Source organism: Lithobates pipiens, unplaced genomic scaffold, assembly GCF_037356315.1.
Source record: "Lithobates pipiens isolate NorthernLeopardFrog02 unplaced genomic scaffold, aLitPip1_a1.2 Scaffold_3, whole genome shotgun sequence".
NCBI lineage: Eukaryota > Metazoa > Chordata > Amphibia > Anura > Ranidae > Lithobates > Lithobates pipiens.
This window is the reverse complement of record NW_027507790.1, coordinates 22,587,648-22,608,976: the sequence shown is the minus strand read 5'-3', so window position 1 is coordinate 22,608,976 and position 21,329 is coordinate 22,587,648. Positions and strand designations below refer to the sequence as shown.

General features: G+C 42.7%; 1 protein-coding gene across 1 annotated transcript in view; it reads left to right on the top strand.

The window, feature by feature from the left end:
• The window catches only part of HPS4 (HPS4 biogenesis of lysosomal organelles complex 3 subunit 2), a 51,824-nt gene extending 43,066 nt beyond the window's left edge, over positions 1-8,758 (top strand). Inside the window, exons 13-15 of the mRNA XM_077461374.1 lie at positions 4,613-4,745; positions 6,857-6,965; positions 8,416-8,758. Of these exons, the coding sequence (XP_077317500.1) occupies positions 4,613-4,745; positions 6,857-6,965; positions 8,416-8,587 (414 nt within the window). The 3' untranslated portion in view covers positions 8,588-8,758. The remainder of the gene's footprint in view (positions 1-4,612; positions 4,746-6,856; positions 6,966-8,415) is intronic.
• Positions 8,759-21,329: the final 12,571 nt, after the last annotated feature.

Genomic DNA, 21,329 nt, shown 5'->3' with positions numbered 1-21,329 from the left:
TGGCGACCGGCTCTTTGGAACTTCATTGGATGACATTATTAAAAATGCCACGGGTGGTAAGAGTACACTACTCCCACAGGCCAGAAAGGCTAAGGAGCCACGCCATAGACAAGGGCCCTCCTTTTCCGCTCACAAACGGTTTTTTCATCCGCCCGGTGCTTTGGCAAAACATCCCCAGCCCGAGCGGACGTCCACGGACGACCAGAAGCGTCCCTGGAACCCGCAAGACTAACAAGCCTGCAAACAAAAGTGCGACCGCATGAAGGTTTGCCCCCACCCGCATATCGGGTGGGGGGTCGTCTTCGGGATTGATCAGCCCGGTGGACCTCCCGGTTATCCGACCAATTTCCAACGGCTACAAGATAGAGTTTCTCTCTTGGCCGCCAAACAGATTCTTCTCCTCCAGCATACCCGCGTCCCCGGTTTGCCGGGAGGGAGTAAGGGACTTGCTGAATCAGGGGGTGATTGTACCAGTTCCGGACTCGGAACGCTTCCAGGGATTCTACTCAAATCTGTTTGTGGTTCCCAAGAAGGAAGGGGTATGTCCAATCTTGGACTTAAAAGCCCTCAATCACTTTGTAAAGGTGCAGAGGTTCAGAATGGAATCAGTTCGCTCAGTAGTCGCTGCACTCCATCAAGGGGACTTCCTGGCATCCTTGGACATCCAGGATGCTTACCTGCACATACCCATTTGCCTTCTGCATCAAAAATTTCTGCATTTGGCAGTAGGGGAAGCCCAAATACCAGTTTGTGGCTCTTCCTTTTGGCCTGGCATCAGCCCCCCGAGTCTTTACCAAAGTAATGGCTCCAATATTGGCATTGCTGAGGCAGCATGAGATCATGATCGTTGGTTACCTAGACGATCTCCTCCTGAGAGTATCTTCCACCTCAGAATTAGAGGAGGATGTGGCGATCACCATGCAGACCCTGCAAGAATTTGGGGTGGCTGTTGAACCTAAAGAAGTCGGTGATTGTACAAACTCAGTGTCTGGAGTACCTGGGGTTACTGTTGGACTCCAGGGAAGCGAGGGTTTTTCTCCCCTCGGACAAATTGCTCACTCTCGGGTCTGCGGTCAATCTACTGATGAATCGCAAGTGGTCGTCGCTCCGCTTTTGCATTCGAGTGATAGGACTCATGGTGGCCTCCTTCGAGGCAGTACCTTATGCCCAGTTCCACAGCAGAGTCCTGCAGTAGGAGATATTGACAAAATGGGACAAATCTCCGTTGTCCCAAATCTCCTGCTGTGCCTAAAATAGGGCACGCCAGATGTAGATCTCTTAGCATCCCGTCTCAATCGGCAGGTGCCGAGATTCGTGTCCAGGACAAGAGATCCGTGGGCAGATGCGTCAGACGTGCTGGTGGCTCCGTGTGATCAGTACCAGCTGATCTACACCTTTCCTCCACTGAAACTGTTGCCACGTCTGCTTCGCAGAGTGGAAGCTGAGGGGATTCCAGTAATCCTGGTTGCCCTAGATTGGCCTCAGCAGCCCTGGTACACAGACCTGGTGCGTCTGGTGGCAGACGCTCCCTGGCGACTGCCACTGAGGGAGGACCTTGTATCTCAAGGTCCAATCTTTCACCCTGCTTTACCATCACTGGCTTTAACGGCATGGCTATTGAGAGCCAGGTGCTGAGGAACCGGGGTCTGTCGGACTCGGTGATTTCAACTATGCTGAGGGCGTGGAAATCTTCACGGAAGATATACCATTGTACCTGGAAGGCCTACATCTCCATATGTGAGGAGAAAGGGTTGCATCCGCGCTCCTTTTCTATATCAAGGATCCTGCGTTTCTTCAGCATGGAGTGGACCAGACATTGGCGTTGAGCACCATTAAGGGGCAAATTTCAGCCCTGGCTGTCTTTTTTTTTTTTTTTTCAGCGACCCCTTGCGTCTCGCTCATTAGTGAGTTACTTTGTTCAGGGGGTACGACATGTAGTCCCTCCGGTGCTTCTGCCGTTACCCCCATGGGATTTGAACCTGGTGTTGTCAGCGCTTCAGAAGCCGCCGTTTGAGAATATCAGGGAGATTCCCCTGTTGACCCTTTCACAGAAGGTGGTTTTTCTAGTGGCCATCACATCGGCCAGGATGGTTTCGGAATTGGCGGCCTTGTCTTACAAGCCGCCTTATCTGGTCATCCACAGTGATAAGGTGGTGTTGCGTCCGCAACTGTCCTTTCTACCAAAGGTGGTTTTGGCTTTTCATATCCATGAGGACATTGTATTACCATCGTTGTGCCCTAAGCCAAAGCACCCCAAGGAGGTGGCCCTTCACGCTCTCGATGTGGTTCGGGCTCTGAAGGTGTACTTGTCTGCCACAGCTCCCTTTCGGAAGTCAGACTCTGTTTGTTTCGGTGGCTGGTCCTAAGAAAGGCATGGCGGTCTCGTCAGCCACCATTTCCAGGTGGATCAGACAGATTGTGGCCCAAGCCTAATCCTTGAAGGGGCAGGTGCCCCCCTTTCCAGTCACGGCCCACTCTACAAGAGCAATCGGAATGTCTTGGGCCTTCCAACACCAAGCGTCTGTCACTCAGGTGTGTAAGGCGGCGACCTGGTCGTCTGTCCATACGTTTACCAAGTTCTACAAGGTAGACGTCAGTGCTTTGGCTGATGCTTGTTTTGGCCGTGTAGTTGCAATTGAGTTTTTTTTTTTGTTTCCTGGTTTTTCGATAAAAACGCAGTACTGTTTTCTTAATGCACTGTTGCATTACTTCCGCAATGTTGCGGTTTTGGGGATCACTCCTGTTGAGGATACCCGGTTATATGGTGGTGTTTTTCCACACACTGCTGTTTTTTTGTGGGTTTAGTTTCACTAATTCCCACTTGCCATGGTGGATGAGGTTTTATGCTGTTTTTTCCCACCCCTCGTTTGGCACTGCTTGGGGACGTCCCATTTAGTTACAGAGAGGAGCTGTGTCGGTCAGTGAATATAAGAGAAAATAGGATTTTTGTACTCGCCGTAAAATCCTTTTCTCTGTAATTCATCGACCGACACAGCACCTGCCCCTCCTTTTCTCTACGTTATACTGCTTGTTGACGTACTGAATCTACTGGGAGCAGTGGGGAGGGTTGTTAGCACAGAGTCCGCCCCCCTGGGGCGGGACTAAATGTTCAGTGTATTGTGTAACAATTTTGCCTAGTTCTCCTAATGGCAGGCTAAACAACCCATTTAGTTACAGAGAGCAGCTGTGTCGGTCGGTGAATTACAGAGAAAAGGATTTTACGGTGAGTACAAAAATCCTATTTTATCTGTAGGCAATGTGTGAATGAAGATATGTTTTTCTGATAATTTTATGTTGGAAAGGGTAATTTCCTTTTGGGTGCACTTTTTTACATGACTGTACATGTTTAACTTATCCAGGATCAGGGTATACTGGTGAGTATTTGTTTCACTTACATATAATTTTTTTTTCATATACAAGCATCTAATTCATGATAGCAAGTTTTCATATCTATACAAAAGCCTTACATTCTTATACCATGAAGTGTATTCACACAGGAGGGTTTCTGACTTATGTGTGATCATCGTTTGGTTATTTTTTAGCTTTGATAAACTCCTGAAATTTTTATGCTGGCCCTATACTGGCTAACTGTTACAAACAATGGAACCAGTCACCCATGGAATATTTTAAAATTTGGTAATGAGCAATACCAAACTTTAAATATGCCACAGGTCTATGTTGCATCAGCTAGATATATTTCCTATCAAATGGACAGGAAGTGAGGGGAAATTGGTGGGAGGAAGGTCTAAAACCTCTGTCAGAACTTTATTGTTGTCAGAGCCATCATAATGGATATCTATTTGCCTCTTCCTGACCAGAAAAAGAGAAAAAAAATCTTTGAGCACACAGATGTACAAATCTTCCATATCCAAGCTCATATTTATAATTTGTAGCCGGTAGTTGGAGCTCCAAACTTCTTCCACAGGAAAAATAGTATAATGTCGTTCCAATACCACATCCGGTTTACACACATAGAACAACTAAAGAGAAACCTATATCTGACTTAACTGGCAAGATGAGGAGCACAGACATTATATGCTGAAATACAAATTGTATTGCATACAGGTTAAAAGCCACACAATAAGATATTATAAACAGCAATAGAGCAGTTGTTGCTATGCGTTACAGATGCCAACTGCAAAATTTCTTTTTACGATACCTTACAGATTTTCATTTAAAGAAAAACTGAAAACCAAAAGCTATTGAATAAGAAAACCTATAATGCTCCATGAAACCTGTGTCAGGGGTGAACCCAGCATCTAATGTTTTAGCAAAATTTGTAAACTTGGGAAAAAAAATGGATTTCAAACCTCTAGTTTCCCATTAGGCCTACAAAAGTTTTAAGCAGTTTAAGTGCATTCATCCTTTAAATAATTTATTGATGTAATAGCGTGCAAACATTCACTGTGTTTTGTTTTTTTTTGTTTTTCTTTATTCTGGTAGAGTGAATATTGTGCTGTTAGTGTTCTTACAAGAACATAGGACAAAATGTGTGCTTTTACAGCATATGCATAGTGAGACATTTGTTGGCATCAAATAATAATTTTGCTGAATGTAGGATGACAGGCACATCTATATTGATCTCATCTCTGTCTTTCCTTTTGGCCTACAGTATGACAGCACTTTGGCTTCTCTGAATGGCCTAGAAGTTCATCTGAAGGAGACTTTACCCCAGGACAATAACAATGTGGCAAAAACTACTTACAACTTTACCCACTATGATTCAATCCAGAATATTCTTACAGGTGCATAATGTGAACTGTGTTGGTCGAATCTGTTTCAAGTATGCTTGCTACACGCAGGAACTTGTTGTTTCCATTCTGTGAGCTGCCCTAAAACGGGAATCGATAAATAGTTGGTGGGTTGCATTTTTGTATTAATGCCACTGCCTGTGATTGACTGTTCGTTGTCATTGGTAAACTAAGTAGAAATTGCCTTGGTCTGCCCTCTGTTTCTATAGAAGATATCCTACCCAAGAAGAAAGCCTCACACCTCTGAACTGCAGGCTTGACCTGCATTTCACCCTGTTCAGTGTGATTTGTATCGGGGTAGAAGCCTGTATCCAGCAAGAAATAAATCCATCTCTTTTTAATAAACGCTTGAGCTTCTGGAATGCAGCGATGTGTGGCTTACTTCCCTTTTGTTGTGGACTTTGATGTGGCACAGTTCACTATAAGCCTTGGCACCCATGGTTGAATGTGAGCTTATGGCAGTACTGACAATTAATTAATAGAGCCAGCTGAGCTGCAAAACTCATTGTTAATCACTCACAGCCATTGAATAGACAATGATTCGGTCATGGCATGGACCTTTCTCAAGTTAGGCCTATGTGAGGGCCAGGGGCGTTAGGAGGGGGTGGCTATGGGGGGCTGAAGCCCCGAATGTGACCCCAAAAAGCCCAGGCATGCAGCTTTCTATTGTTAGCTCCGAGCGGTGAGCGCCCAGACCAATCTGAACCCGAGTGTGGCCGAGTGCCATAACAGGACCCACCTTCAGGCTGAAGCCCTTGGTCCTTTTGCCACCTAGCAATGTCCCTGGTGAGGGCATAAAGAACTCATTTTGTTCTGTGTATTTTTTTTTTTCAGCTCACACTTTAAGCTTGGTTTCCCACAATGATTGCAGACATGGCTCCTGAGCTTGTTTCTGTTCCGAAACCACTGTACAAACTGAGTAAAATGCACCAAAATCATCTGCAATCCACTTTATAACTAGGATGGCTTGCAGTAATCCCCACCTGGGCTCTATGATTGGTCCTTATTGGGTAAAATGCATCCAACAAGGAGATTGCTATGGGCCATCCTGGTGAAAAAAAAAAAAGTGGATTTTGGGCTGATTTCCATGTATATAGAGATTGTTTAAGACTCTTCATTTTCTTGTGACACAAATATTCTTACACATTCAGGATATACTGCTGCCAGCGGAAGTAGTAGACACTGACAAACAGGAAAACTGTAGGCCAGCCGGAGGGATAATTCTCACACTTGCAGCATGTCCCAATGTTTTGCTAGTATCCTAGGAGTATAGACCTTCTTTTTAAAAGCACCGCTTTGAAGACCGTTTTTTCAGCGACTCTACACTGCTTTTAGTGTTTCCTACCAACACACTGCTATCCCGCTTGGTCATCTGACTTTTGTACTGTATCACATCTGGAGCCCTACTGGACTGGAAGTTACAGGGTGATCCTGGAAGCAACTCCTAGGGCACTGGGCTTTCCAGACTGATGCTGGTTAAGTTAGCAGTGGAGCGCGTTCCAAGTCTAGAGCCACTTCATTGCCTCGGCACATGCCATGTTTCTGAAGACTCATTTATGAAAAGGTAATTCGGGCAGATGCCAGGAGCTCTTTTTTTATTTTGGTCAATGGGAACAATTATGTTCCAATTTCCTTCCTACTTTAAAGTGGAAGGTGTTAAGACTGTGGGACAGAGCACTGACATAGTTAATGGATGGAGTGGCACACATGCACTCTGTGCTCTTTCCCATCAAATGGTATTGAGGAAGCACTTCCCCAATGCTTCTCCTGCTACATAGAGCCAGGTACAATATTGGGGGGCCTTGCCTCTGACTTTGAGCCTATACATTGCCTAATGCACTGCATTTTAAATATTAATATATTTTGAAGAATTCAAGTCTCAGTCGATCCCTGCTAAACCAGCAGCGATTTGATCCATCTATGGCTGGCTTTGCAGTACATGCATTTTCTGGCATTTTAAAGCTCTTTTCAAAACAATGGAAGCGTAAAAAGAAAATCACAAACCATTCCAGTACACAGCTACACATTGCATTACTTTTTGGACAGGAACATATTGTCATTATCTAAAGTAATAATGTTGTGCCCTTCAATATCCTTTCATATAGCTAATCTTCCATCTGCATCAAAAACTCAAGACCGCCAGTTTCTTCGAGCTACCAACCTGATCCATGCTGACTTTAGTGCACATCCCTCTCTCCTGGAGGTTACCATAAGGTAAGAGTTATTTCTGCAACTGGATATCTTGTAGAACTGGTGGTTCACGTTATGCAGAGAACACGCTGAGGGATATTTCAGGCTACTGCATTTTATGAATGAGATGTAAAATGTGGAGTAATTACTGCATTGTCCTGCAGATAGCTGTATCCACTCTCTATTTTTAGTAGTCCCCTATGTGTGATAGAAAACTAACACTGCTAATAACCCTGAGAACACCATCTGTATGATGGAGCATGGTGGTGGTACCATCACATTGTTGTGTTGATGCTTTCATTGTCAGGGACTTGAAAATGCGTCAGGATTGAGGGCAAGGTAGAAGCCACATACAGGGCACTTACACAGAAATTCTTTCTAATAATGTGCTGTAGCTTAAGATCTGCTAGTATAGTGAACCCAATAGAGTTTCTTAACACAAAGGGCTGTTCTTTCTCTGAATTTGTGGTAGGATTTTAAAGTGTTACAAAACGCACAACAGTAAAAATAAGTCTGTTCATGCCGTACAGCATGCCAGTTAAACTCACTATGGAACCCAAGGGGTTAATCCTCTGCATTGTATAAAAAGGCAGTTTGATCTGGTTTACTCTGATCCTCCCCTTCTTGCACAGTCCCAAAACCATCTGCTTATGGAACAGAGCCTTGGGGACAAGTTGCACATGTTCAGTCTGGTGTGTACCGCTGAAGAGTTTATTTTATTTTTTTGGCATAGTGCATGTGAACAGCATAGGGCCAATCAGCACTGTCCAGACAGAGGGTCTGTCTAATAGAACAGGGGAGAATGAAAACTCCTCCTGCAAGCTTTACCCAGTCCTCTGCTGGACACTGATAGAAGTCACAAGACTGCTATATACTGCTGCTGAGAAAAGGTATTTATCAGTTTATATTTACTAAAAAGATTGCATTTACATGTGCTGTGTACTTTGGGAGACCAGATATATTGAATGCAGGGTCCTGGGTTTAGTAACACTTTAAGGAGACTGTTTTAAGTTACAAGGTGTAGGAGCTTCTAAACCTCACCAAGGAAATTCAGGGAATACCCCATTTGTAATGCTACAGAAGGCTGTCATACAATACATGGTGAGATACTGTGGACATGCTGCAGGAGTAGTTGAGACTGCAAGGACGTGTTGCATTATGTAGTCAGACCTTACCAATGTTATTGGTAAAGATCACTGCCATTACAGACCATTTTCCAATAGTCTTTCCAATTTATGACCACTGGGTTCTGAGGGCTACACAACAAGAATTAAAAGGCCGCAGATTGGGCACTAGGGGTTTATATAACACAAATTATTTCTGGAGTTCCTTTATATTTTATAGGTTTTACTTTGTTACTCTTTCATGCTTTATTTGCAAATGTATAGCTAAAAATAAAATAAAATAGTTATGATAATATTGTGTTGCATATCGGTTATGTTATACGTTTCCTTCTTTTTGATAACCTTTGCAGAAATGGTTCTTCCGCTGTCTATGGTTGCCAGAGCAGTGTCCACGAGACTTACTTCCAGCAGCTGGCACCACCTTTCCGGAACTCTGGAGGTCCAGATTCCCAGGACAACGCTTTCATGCTACACAACAAAGCCAAGCAGAAGCTGCTGAAATATGGACTTAACCTGCTGTAAAACAATCATTCACAACAAAGCTATTCATTGTGTTTCCATTATGGGCTCCACACAATCTTTCCAATATACCTTCTACATATTCCAAATATAAGCACTCTGAGAATTACACTGCAGTTAATGGACCACATACATTGTGAATTTCTATTCTTGATAAACCTGTTTCTGACTAAAGTCTTCTGCAATTGTTTTGTTTTTCTTTCATCACACATTAAAGTAATTAGTTAATCCTATATACAGTATGTGCTCCAATAGGGACTGTTAGTCATGTTAAAAGTTAGGTTAAAAATTGGTTAAAGTAGAACTACCGGTATAGACAAAACGTTTTTCTTTTTGATTTAGGATAGAGCAAGGAATAGTTATAACCCTGGTCAGATTTTTTAATTTGTGAACAAGATAAGAGTGTTACCATATACTATACTAATACATCACCATCATGTTAATCAAAGGAGGTTTTTCTAGTGCACTTTCAACTTAATCAGACGTGCAGTATAAACTACCAAGACAAACATCAGTACAAAATTCGTGCCCCCCTCTGTGTGCCCTCTCACTCACCAGAGATCCAGGTCTCCCATAAAAGAAGTCGGATGCGCTTTGAGAGGGTAGCTGAGCTTAGTAGCCCCAATGGCTGTGTCAATGCGACTTGCGTTGTCCTCACTGAGCCATCAGAAATCCCGGAATCCCATTGAGAAGTGTGCAAATGTTATGAGGATTGCTGAGCTCTGTGGTCCCACAGGCTGCTACAAAAGGTGTTGTCCTTAATAAATATATATATATATATATATATATATATATATATATATATATATATATATATATTTTATAAAATCTAAAATTCCAGGTAATCTTTACATTGTTTGTTATGTTTTATTATGAGTGGATTACCTGGAATTTTGGATTTTATATAATAAATATACAGAATTACGCTATATAGCTTCTTTTGCCATTTGTACCCATTCCCGGAGGTTCGTTGAGGACAACTCCTTTTGTAGCTGGAGTTGCAGCCTGTGGGACCACAGAGCCGGCAGTCCTCATAACGTTTGCACACGTCTCAATGGGATTCTGGGATTTCTGATGGCTCAGTGAGGACAGCGCAAGCCGCATTCACACAGCCAGTGGGGCTATTGAGCTCAGCTACCCTCTCAAAGAGCATTCGACTTGTGTTATGGGAGTCCTGGATCTCTGGTGAGTGAGAGGGCACATAGAGGGGGGCACAAATTTAGCACTGATGTTTGTCTTGGTAGTTTATACTGCACGTCTGATTAAGTTGAAGTTGCACTGTAAAACCTGCTTGGATTGAACTTTATATATTTATTTGTTCACTGGAATTCATGGACTTTATATTTTGTTGTTTTATATTTGATATGACTTTTTATGATTTATTTGGTTATGTATTAGTATAGTATATGGTCGTGCTCTTATCCTGTTCACATTTTTAAAGGCACATGCACTTTAAAAGCAGCAACCTTGAATGTTGGTAATTACTTATTAAATTTTATTCTTGTCACCAATTATTCTTTTTTTTAATCACTTGTTTATCGCAGGAATTCACAGTGTTATACACTATTTACCTAGATTTTTTCTTTTTTTATTTGCCATCTGTGTCCCATTGGGGAAATTTTCACTTGCTTCCTATCCCATAGTCAAACAGGAAGTGAGAGGAAATCCCTGCAAATTAGGGGATTTCTTGGGGTCACCAGAACTAGTGTCCCCATTGGAAGATTTCCCCTCTTACTTTTCTAGGGACAACCCAAAATTTGGGATTTTCTTTTAATATCCCTGGCGGTATGATTATTTCTGATTTTAGGTGCTGAAAGCGGTACAATTATTTTGCATGAAAATTTGGCGTTTTATATTGTAGGCCTGCAATTATTAGGAATAACTCTCTTAAATCTGTTAAAACCAGAGTCTAGTAGACATCCCGAGTACGATAAAGTTTATAATATAATAAATAATAACAAATAATAATAAAAATTATTCAATAATGTAATCAAATCCAAAAACACAGAAATTTGCTCATTTGCAGAATTGTCGCTGTCATTAGTGTTTGATGACGAATTTCCTCACAAATCACTAGCGCTCAATTCTGCAAGTGATTATAATTTATTATCGCTGTTTTCTAGTTGGGCTAAAATCACTTTTGACATAATGGGGAAAGTTTTTGGTTGCCATGGACAATCTCCAAATTCCAGGCAGAAAAAAACAGTATTTATAATATAAAAGTGCATGCAGGGCACTGGACAGACTATTGGGACAAAAGGGATGTTTATTTTTTATACACAGTACTGTAATCTGTAAGATTACAGTACTGTATGTGTATTTTGTATTTTTACTTTTTTGAATTTGGTGCCGATCTCCACTCCCATGTGTCGTAACGTCGCAGGGAATGGAGCTCGGCGGCACTTGGGCACTGTGTGAATCGAGCGGAGGAGCTCGCACACACATCGGGGAGGACATCGATGGATCTTGGAATACCGCTAGGGAGGTTAACGGCACTTTCAAAGCTAATGGTAAACAGGACAAAGAGAGAGGGGGAATCTCCTTAACCGGGGCACAGACGGCAGTAAAAACTGACAGGGGGTCTAATTCATCCCCACTCTATACAAAACGGAAAAAAATATTTTTGCCTTTTAGTTATACTTTAAAGTGGAAATTAAGTCCTAGATCTCTTCAGGTTGGCCCCTTTTGCAGGTATAGCTATGTAAAACATTAAAAATAGGTGCCCATACAGTTTAGAATCCAGTAATACGCTATCTTACCCTGCTCTGCACATGTTCAGTTGCTCTCTATTATTTGGCACTGTGCCGAAAATCAGAGTCACTAGAGACCGATCTGCTGACAGCCTAAAGATTTACTGCTTCTCAGGGCTCTGGGCTTCAACAAAATGGCAGCCTCCAGCAGGAAGAATCAGGGGCAATGCTGGAGGCAATTTACTGCACAAACTAACTTTGGCAGCATAATTATTATTGTGGACTGTATGTTCCTTGCTAAAGAATATTTTTTTATCAAGTTGTCTGGGTAAAGTTCCACTTTAAGCTGAAATGATTTTCTTCTGAAATGTTCAACATGTCAGGTAAGTGGCTTAAAGAGAACCAATCATGTCTGGGCTTTTGTACAAATCTAAACATTCATTCATTCATTTGGATACAGAAGGGATCAGTGGCTGTAATAAAGTCCTTATATAATTCAAAGTGCTCTGTAACAGCAACAGAGATACTTAAAAGGAGAGATCACATAGCATTCATCCAAAGGATACCAGTAGCAGAGTGGCATTATTTTGAATAATAAATCTGTGAAGTGAGTGCTAGTTAGTACCACTATCTTCGTATCAGTAATGTAATTAGCCCAACAAATCATGACTTTTACCACATCGCTGAGCAGGCAAATCTAATATCTATTAAAACAACCCCAACCTGGCACAACTTGGATCATCCTACATTTATAATTAAGGGCAGACTGGCAGCAAATGTCAGATTTTGTGGGTGGATCCTTCTACTTGTAGGTGCCAAGTGTTGAACAACATTTCACAAAACCAAGCCTATATGGATAAACCTCTCTACGTAGAGTACTCACACATTTGAAACATCTGCTGATGTGTTGAACTTTTTTTTTTTAATCACCTCTGACACTGCCAACACATTCCAGATGCATGCAGCTGCTCCCCTTCCTCAGCCCTACTGTCTACCAAGGTCCTGGTAGTGGCCAGGGCAGATATGCATTAAAGGCTAAGCTCACCTTTTAGTAAAAAAAAAAAAATACAATAATGCACATTTTGTGGGTAAAAAATGTGCAATTATTATTATTTATTTATTTTTTACACTGGAGCCAGGGGCTTCTGCAATGCAGTCACTCGGCTGCAGAAAGTGTCAGTGAACTATGAGGGCGCTAATTAGCGCCCTTGCAGTCCATTGAGAACTACAAACTGCCACTGAGCTCCACGCAAGTATTCTGTTTTTAAAATGTGCCACCAACTGCTGGGAGAAACCACCCCCCCCCCCCCCCCAACTGTAGCAGGGAAGGGGGAGTGAGGTGAGGGATGCTGAATATGTTGCACCCTAAATCTGGATGTAACGTTCAGAAGTTGAACCTATCCTTTAACGTTTTTTTTTTTTTTTTTTTATACACTGTATAGTGTTCCCCAGGCCTAATAATGATCAAGGTCCTGGCCAGTGGCAGCTGGTGCTCAAAATTTTAGGGAAGCGCAAACAAACTGAGAAATGTTGAAAGATACTGGAAAAAAAACAGTGGTGATGGAGGAAAGTCTCTCCCTCTCCCTCTCTCCCACCGCATGATCATGCCCTGGGCCAGTCTGCACTAGCTGCATCTGATTGGACACAGCAGCAAATCCGGCAGGCTGGTTGTACCCAAGTTGATCAGCTAAGTACATTCAGCCTGCCCATTAACAGTTTGAATCTTGGCTGGTTCCTGCTGCACTGCCCAAGATTCAAACCGTGTATGGCCTTAGTTCTCTTTGCTCTTCCAGCCGTGTGATCATGCCTGGGTCTAGGCTGCACTGGTGGGGAGAGAAGTAGTGAAGTGACTGTGTACGCCTAGGCAGAGCGACGTCTGTCAGTGCTGGGAAAATCATTATCGATAATATCAATCCATGGGGCCTGTGGGCGGCACTGTGACAGACGGTTGGTGCTGCTACTACCTATCCAGTCTGTCAGGCCCTGCTCTCCAAGTGGTGGAAAACCAAAGGTGATGGTTCAGCAAAAAGCCCCACCTACCGTCCTCTGGACCCGCCATTCAGAAAAGAGCAACAGGGTGGACTGCTCAATGAAGCTTTTCTATTGCAATCACCTGATTGCAACAGTCAAGCTTCCAATGGACAGCTTAGTGCCCAGTGTCCGGACACTCTTAAAGGAACAATTTCTTTTATTTCATGTCCAGCTTTAGGGGGGTGGCACCCGAGCGCCCCCTATTGACGGGCAGCCGCTGGCCCTGGCAAAGGCTGCATGCATCTGGAATGTAGAGACTCTGTAGTGTCAGAGGTAATTCAAAATAAGAGGTTGATTTTCAGCACAGTGGTGGCAAATATGTTTAAAACAAACACAGCTCAGGATATGCTTATGTGAGTATATGAACATGTTGTCACCTAGGCAGGCTATACACGGTGCAAATTTGGTTGCAGGAAAGAAATTTGCAGGATTCCCTCATCAACACAGACAGTGCTGACAGAGGAATCCGCAGTTGCCTTCTGGCAGGTGGGTGGGGAAGCCATCCCCACCAGGAGAAGACAGTGATTATTGCTAGCAAATTGCAATGATTGCAAGCGAATCCGGCAGGCTGGTTGTAACCAAGTTGATCGAGCAATCATGCAGCCTGCCCGTTATTGGTTTGAATCTTGGCCGGTTCCTTCTGAACCGCCTGAGATTTGAACTGTGCATGGCCGGCCTTAGCTGCTAGTAGGGTTTCAACAAGCTTTTAGAAGTACCGAAGCTTAATACCTTCTTTAAAGTAAGTGTAAAGTCTGATGGTTTTTTACCTTCATGCATTGGTTTTTTTTTTTTTTTTTTTAAGTATGCACTATAGGATAACAGACCTTGGACACCTTTGGGCTCTCCAAAGAGAATAGTAATGCAGCGCACATAGTAGTACCCCCTCACCCTCCTGTCAGGCCCTGTTTCCGTGCTACATTCACATCTGAAAAATGTGTCCGGGTTTCAGGGGTACTGAAACCCAGACACATGATTCAAAACCCAGACTGTCTGGGTGAATCCTGGACAGGGGACAACCCTCCTGAGGGCATGTACTGGCAGAAAAGAAATGCTGTGTGGGATAGCTCTGGAGTGAAGGCGCATATTGCAGCTAACGTTGTTTGTTTTTTATTTAATGTGTTCATGGCTATTCAATTTTATTTCTGACTGGAATTTTGCTTAAAACGAAGTAGCAATAATGGCAAGTTTATCTTGCACTGTCATTCAGCAATACTTTGTGCAAGATAAGATGCCAGCAGTCCATTAGAAGTAGCATAACAGAATAAATACAAGGAAGACACTGATCAAATGTTGGACATGTTTCAAACCTAATAGAGGTCTTTTATCAAGGGAAAGAAGCACCTTATGCCATCTGCCAATCGCATGCTATGATGCTGTTACTTAATAAATTAACCCTGAAGTTTGTAAAGTAAGTTGATGACCTACAGAATGAGGGGTGATTCTTCATCTGTTTGTGTGGAGCATGAATCTTCCTCTATCGTAAGTTAACATCTATGCATCTTTAAGTGCGTTTTTGCAGATTTCAGAAACTAGGGTTGCACCGATACTTTAAGACTGAGTACAAGTACTTACTCGCCGATACCGATACTACTTTTTTTTTTTGTGTTCCGTGACAGTGACACTAATATGCAGCACTGATAGGTGGCACTTATGAGGTGTGGACTGTCAGTAGTTTTTTATTTTTATTTTATTTATTTTTTTACAATTTTATTTTTTACAATTTTTTTTTATTATTTTTTACAATTTATATATTTTTCTGTTATTTTTTTTACAATGCTTTCTGTCTCTCTTTTTTTCGGGGGGTGGATGATGTCAGTGTTTTTCTTTTTACTATTTGTATAATTCCACCTTCTATTTTATTAAATTTTTTTCTTTTAAACAGACCCCTGACATCTCCGGCTCCTTCCTTCGCTTCCTGACAGATCTGGGGGAGGGGCGGCAGGAGGACACGGAGAGCCGGGGACACGGAGAGAGGGAGGAGGACCCAGGGAGCCAGGGACCTGGAGAGAGGGATGAGGCACCACTGAGAGAGGAGGACACCAGAGAAAGGGAGTAGGACCCGGGCACCAAGAGACAGGGAGGATGACACGGGGCAGTCAGGGGTGATCAGTGCAGCCGTGGGGGCAGTTATAAGCAACTGTGTGGCTGTCCGGAAAGCTATAAGGGAGATTGGTGCTTTTAACTACCCCCACCGCTGCACCAATGACCTGTGAGGTTACCCGGTCCCCCTGCAGAGCTTGAGGACACCTGGCCCGATACAACAGGTATCCGATTAAGTATCGGAGCATTTGTACAGATACTCATACAAATGCTAGTATCGGTGAATCCCTAGCAGAAACACAACATTTTAACATGGTTTCTTATGGAACACGTCCACATCTATGCGTTTTGGAAAGAGTCTTGGACTTTTTTTCTTTTGTTTTGCATGTAATAGACTTCAATGGAATCGTACAAAAAAATGCAAGTGTTGTGTTTGTGGTGCAATTTTTGATGTGTTTTTAATTTTTCCTTTTAAACACTGTATATAGCTGATTGCTAAGGAGCAGGCCGGGAAGCAGGCCGCTGTGTCCTTAACAACCGACGAGTCAGTAGCGGTCAGTGGGCTTCCCCGCTGACAGCTTGAATGTAAAGAAAAAATGGCATGGGGTTCCCCTCAAAATCTATACAAAACCCTTATTTGGGCTTGCAGCCCAGCAGGTCAGGAAAGGGCACGGCAGGTTAATGGGGACAAGGGCCTGTTCCTGACAGCTCTAGGTGGTGGTTGTAGCTTATTGGAATCTGGAAGCCCCTTTTAACAAGGGCCCCCCCCCATGTGAATGAGTATGGGGTACCCCTACCCATTCGCCAAAAAAAGAATTGTAGTGTTACAAAATGTCTTTTGACAAGTGTCTTATTAAAAATCTTGGAAAATGAAGAAGAACCCCGCTCAATAACTAAATAATATCAAAATAACTATAAAAATATCGGCCGCTCCCCTCAAAGTGCAATAAGATGACTTTGTGACATGTGGTTTGTATAAAGAATAAGGGGGCGCTACGTAAACATACACTATATCCACTTCAGCTCCGGACCAATAAATACCTTAAGGACCAGAGGTCTTTTTGCAATTTCGCACTGCGCTGCTTTAACTGGTAATTGCGCGGTCATGCAATATTGCACCCAAACGAAATTTGCGTCCTTTTCTTCCCACAAATAGAGCTTTCTTTTGATGGTATTTGATTGCCTCTGCGATTTTTTTTTTTTGCGATATAAATGGAAAAAGAGCGAAAATTTTGAAAAAAAAAGATATTTTCTTCTTTTTGTTATAAGAAAAATCGAATAAACTAAATTTTAGTCATACATTGAGGGCAAAATTTATTCAGCCACATGTCTTTAGTAAAAAAAATGTCAATAAGCGTATATTTTTTGGTTTGCGCAAAAGTTATAGCGTCTACAAACTAGAGTACATTTTCTGGAATTTACACAGCTTTTAATTTATGACTGCCGATCTCATTTCTTGAGGTGCTAAAATGGCAGGGCAGTACAAATCCCCCCCAAATGACCCCATTTTGGAAAGTAGACACCCCAAGGAAATTGCTGATGGGTATGTTGAGCCCATTGAATATTTATTTTTTTTGTCCTAAGGGATTGAATAATGACAAAAAAAAAAAAAAAAATTTTTTTTTACAAAAAGTTGTCACTAAATGATATATTGCTCACACATGCCATGGTTATATGTGGAATTGCACCCCAAAATATATTCCGCTACTTCTCCCGAGTATGGGCATACCACATGTGTGGGACTTTTTGGGAGTCTAGTCGCGCACGGCACCCCGAAAACCAATCACCACCTTCAAGATTTCTAAGGGTGCAAATTTTTGATTTAACTCCTCACTACCTATCACAGTTTCGAAGGCCATAAAATGCCAAAATAGCACAAAACCCCCCAAAATGACCCCATTTTGGAAAGTAGACACCCCAAGCTATTTACTGAGAGGCATGTTGAGTCCATGGAATATTTTATATTTTGCCACAAGTTGCGGGAATATTACAAACTTTTTTTTTTTTTTGCACCAAGTTGTCACTAAATGATATATTGCTCACACATGCTATGGGCATATGTGAAATGACACCCCAAAATACATTCTGCTGCTTCTCCTGAGTACGGGGATACCACATGTGTGGGACTTTTTGGGAGTCTAGTCGCGCACGGCACCCCGAAAACCAATCACCACCTTCAGGATTTCTAAGGGTGCAAATTTTTGATTTAACTCCTCACTACCTATCACAGTTTCGAAGTCCATAAAATGCCAAAATAGCACAAAACCCCCCCAAATGACCCCATTTTGGAAAGTAGACACCCCAAGCTATTTACTGAGAGGCATGTTGAGTCCATGGAATATTTTATATTTTGCCAAAAGTTGCGGGAATATTACAAACTTTTTTTTTTTTTTGCACAAAGTTGTCACTAAATGATATATTGCTCACACATGCTATGGGCAGAAGTCAAATTACACCCCAAAATAAATTCTGCTGCTTCTCCCGAGTACGGGGATACCACATGTGGGGGACTTTTTGGGAGCCTAGCCACGTACGGGACCCCGAAAACCAAGCACTGCCTTCCGGATTTGAATATAAAATGCTACCAAAAAACCTGTTAGCGATGGCAGGGATCAGGCCTGACTCTGCGATCGCTGCAGTTATGTGTTTAGTGTTTTGTAAGTGACAGTGATCGATCGATACTGCACTTGGGTGGGCTGGGCAGAGGGGCAAAACGCAGGTGCCAGCAGGTATTTGGGCTGATCCCGCTAACAATGCGTTTTTTTGGAACCCTAAACTGCTGGGGACGCTAGTATAGATCTGATCAGATCAGATATTGATCTGTTCAGATTCTATACCACTACGGGAGGTGTATGCTTTGCGTGTGGGTGTTAGCGGTACTGGCACTAACCTAGCGCTGCCTGGGGCGACGCAGACCCTGACCCTAAAACCTAATTGATATCACCCGCCGGGTGATCAGGGGGTTAAACCTTTAACACTTATACGGTGATCAGTGGTGAAAGGGTTAACTAGGAGCAATCAGGGGGTTCAAATTTTTATTAGGTAGTATATGGGGGTCCCTGGCGCTATATAAAAACCTGACGGGGAACCTAAATAACTAACTGGCTAACCAGCGTCACCAGTGACACTTATACTGTGATCGCTGGTGAAAGGGGGTGAAAGGGTTAACTAGCAGCAATCAGGGGGTTAAAACCATTATTGGGTAGTATATCGGGGTACCTAGCGCTATAAAAACCTGGTGGTGAACCTAAAAAAATAACTAGCTACCTAGCGACACTGATGCAGCGTTCAGAAAAATTATCGCTTAGTGACACTGGCAAAAGGGGGTGAAAGGGTTAACTAGCGGAAATCAGGGGGTTAAAACCATTATTTGGTAGTATATCGGGGTACCTAGCGCTATAAAAACCTGGCGGTGAACCTAAAAAAATAACTAGCTACCTAGCGACTGTAGCGACACTAATGCAGCGATCAGAAAAACGATCGCTTAGTGACACTGGCAAAAGGGGGTGAAAGGGTTAACTAGCGGCAATCAGGGGGTTAAACCCATTATTGGGTAGTATATCGGGGTACCTAGCGATATAAAAACCTGGCGGTGAACCTAAAAAAATAACTAGCTACCTAGCGACACATGCAGCGATCAGAAAAATGATCGCTTAGTGACACTGGCAAAAGGGGGTGAAAGGGTTAACTCTAGGGGCAATCAGGGGGTTAAATCTTTATTGGGGGGTGATAGGGGGCTACCCTGGACCTAACACTAACTGTCCTGACAGTTTTTACTGTCACAACTGACACTGAATGCATTGATCAGTAAAGAAATGATCAATGCAATCAGTGACACTGTGACTGGGGGGGGAGGGGGGGCGGGGGGCGATCGGGGGGGGGGTTTGTGTGCCTGTGTGTACCTACATGTCAGTGTAGTGTTGGTGCACACTTACTTTTACTCTTCTCCTCGTAGTCCGGTCAAAAAGACTGCCCCGAGGAGAATGACATCACTTCCTCCTTCCTGTGTAAACAATACACAGGGGAGGAAGCTTCTCATTGGCCAGGAGCGATCCAGAGGGGGTGGCCGAAAACCAACGGCCATCCCCTCATCACGGAGCGCTCCTGGACCGAATCGGACCGCCGTAACCAGCGGGAGGGGGTCCGATCGGACCCCCCACCCGCTGGAAGGCAATCACGTAGATGTACGTGATTATGCCTGCCTGTGCCATTGTGCTGACGTACATTGGCAATACGGCGGTCCTGAAGTGGATATACTATGGTTAAGTATCATAAACATAAAGTGCGTTAGTGCTGTGCAATCAACAATAATAATAAAGTGCTTATAAATCATCAAAGTGCATATACAATCATCAAGGTGAATATAACTATAAGCAGCAATTTGGATTGATAGTATCACAAAAAAAGTTCATAAAAGATGTGAAGTGATTCAGATCTTTACACTATCACCATGGGGAGGATTTATGGCTGAACACACCCGGTGGATAAAGGTAAGTAGCCTACTTACCAAATCACCATGACCCCTTTAATTAAAAAGATAGGTCAGGTGAAGCTTGGTTTGATTTAGGATGCTGGAGTCAATAGGACAGGCCTGGGGAACACACTTCCTCGTACTTTTTCATCTTTTTCTGACAAACGACAGGACCATAGTGTAAATCCGTTTATTAAAATATAAAGTTAAAAACAGAACAGCCAAATGGCCTCTTACTTCAGATGGTGCCTTGCCTCGGCACTAAAGGAAAACTGCATAACATTAACACCAGGTAGGAATTACCATTAACTTATTGCATGTCAAATGCATATTGATGCAATAAGGGGACTTATCAAATTGTAAAAGTTTCATGTTTGCTGTGAATTCCCTGTGCTCATGTCACATTAGTGATCTTGCCACTGGCTAAACCTGAGAACTGGAGTTGAGATTGTGCAGCTCTTGAGTCAGAGAGGGAATGATGGCGTTGGTGCAGGTAAGTACCCTTTTTTAGAGATCCTGTTGCAGTTACATTTCCACAAGTGATATAATCGCTAATGGGCCTTGAATGCTTAGAGGTGAGCCCGGCCAGTATTACACATGAGCGATTTCATAATGTGTGCAGCCTGGGATCACTGGTTCCCAATTAGTGTTAGTGCAGAGGATTTATAACAATACTGGAGCATGTACAGGATCGTATCTTGTGGCACCTCTTATCACACAATTACCCTAGTTTATTTTTTTTACCTAAGGCCAGGTTTCCTTTAAAAAAAGTAGATTTTTTTTTTCTCTCCTCTTTCGCTCGCACTCTCAGTTGCTTTGAGGATTTTTTCTTTTTAAGGGCAGTGCCATGAAATCAAGTTTCAGTTAACACCAGTCTAGTAACATTTGACACCCACATCTTCCCAGTCAATTGAGTGTAATTCAGAGCAGAATAACAAAGACCTCAATTTCTGACACCTATTGTTTTCTGATGAGGACAGCTGAGAACTATGCAGATATTTCTGTTAAGTGATAAATGCAACAACTCCAGCTACGCTATTTTCTCTACATGAACGTTAATAAGGTATGTGCACTTAATTGCTATGCACAAAGCGTATTTTGCTCTGCTCTATATTTTCCTATTATTAATATAAATGAGCTCCTGCCTTGATTGCTGTGCCTTGTATGATGAAAAACTAGCCTGAAACCAGCAATCAGATTTGTGATACATCATATAAATTACATTAATAATCAATGACTTCTGAACTAAGCCTCTCTGGTAGCGTGCGTCTCTTCTGCTCACTCCACAAACACACTCGATGTGTATAAAATGTCTCATTCCCATTAATCTAGAACAAGCACATTTTTTTTATGATTATATTGGCTACGAAGGCTGCCAATGTCTTATTATGAATCTAACCAGAATAAGGTGTTTCATAGTTAGTAAGGTTGAATAAAGACACCAGTCCATCCAGTTCAATCTGAGTGTTCTTATGCTTCTTCCGATCACTGGGATCTGCCACAAACGTCATTC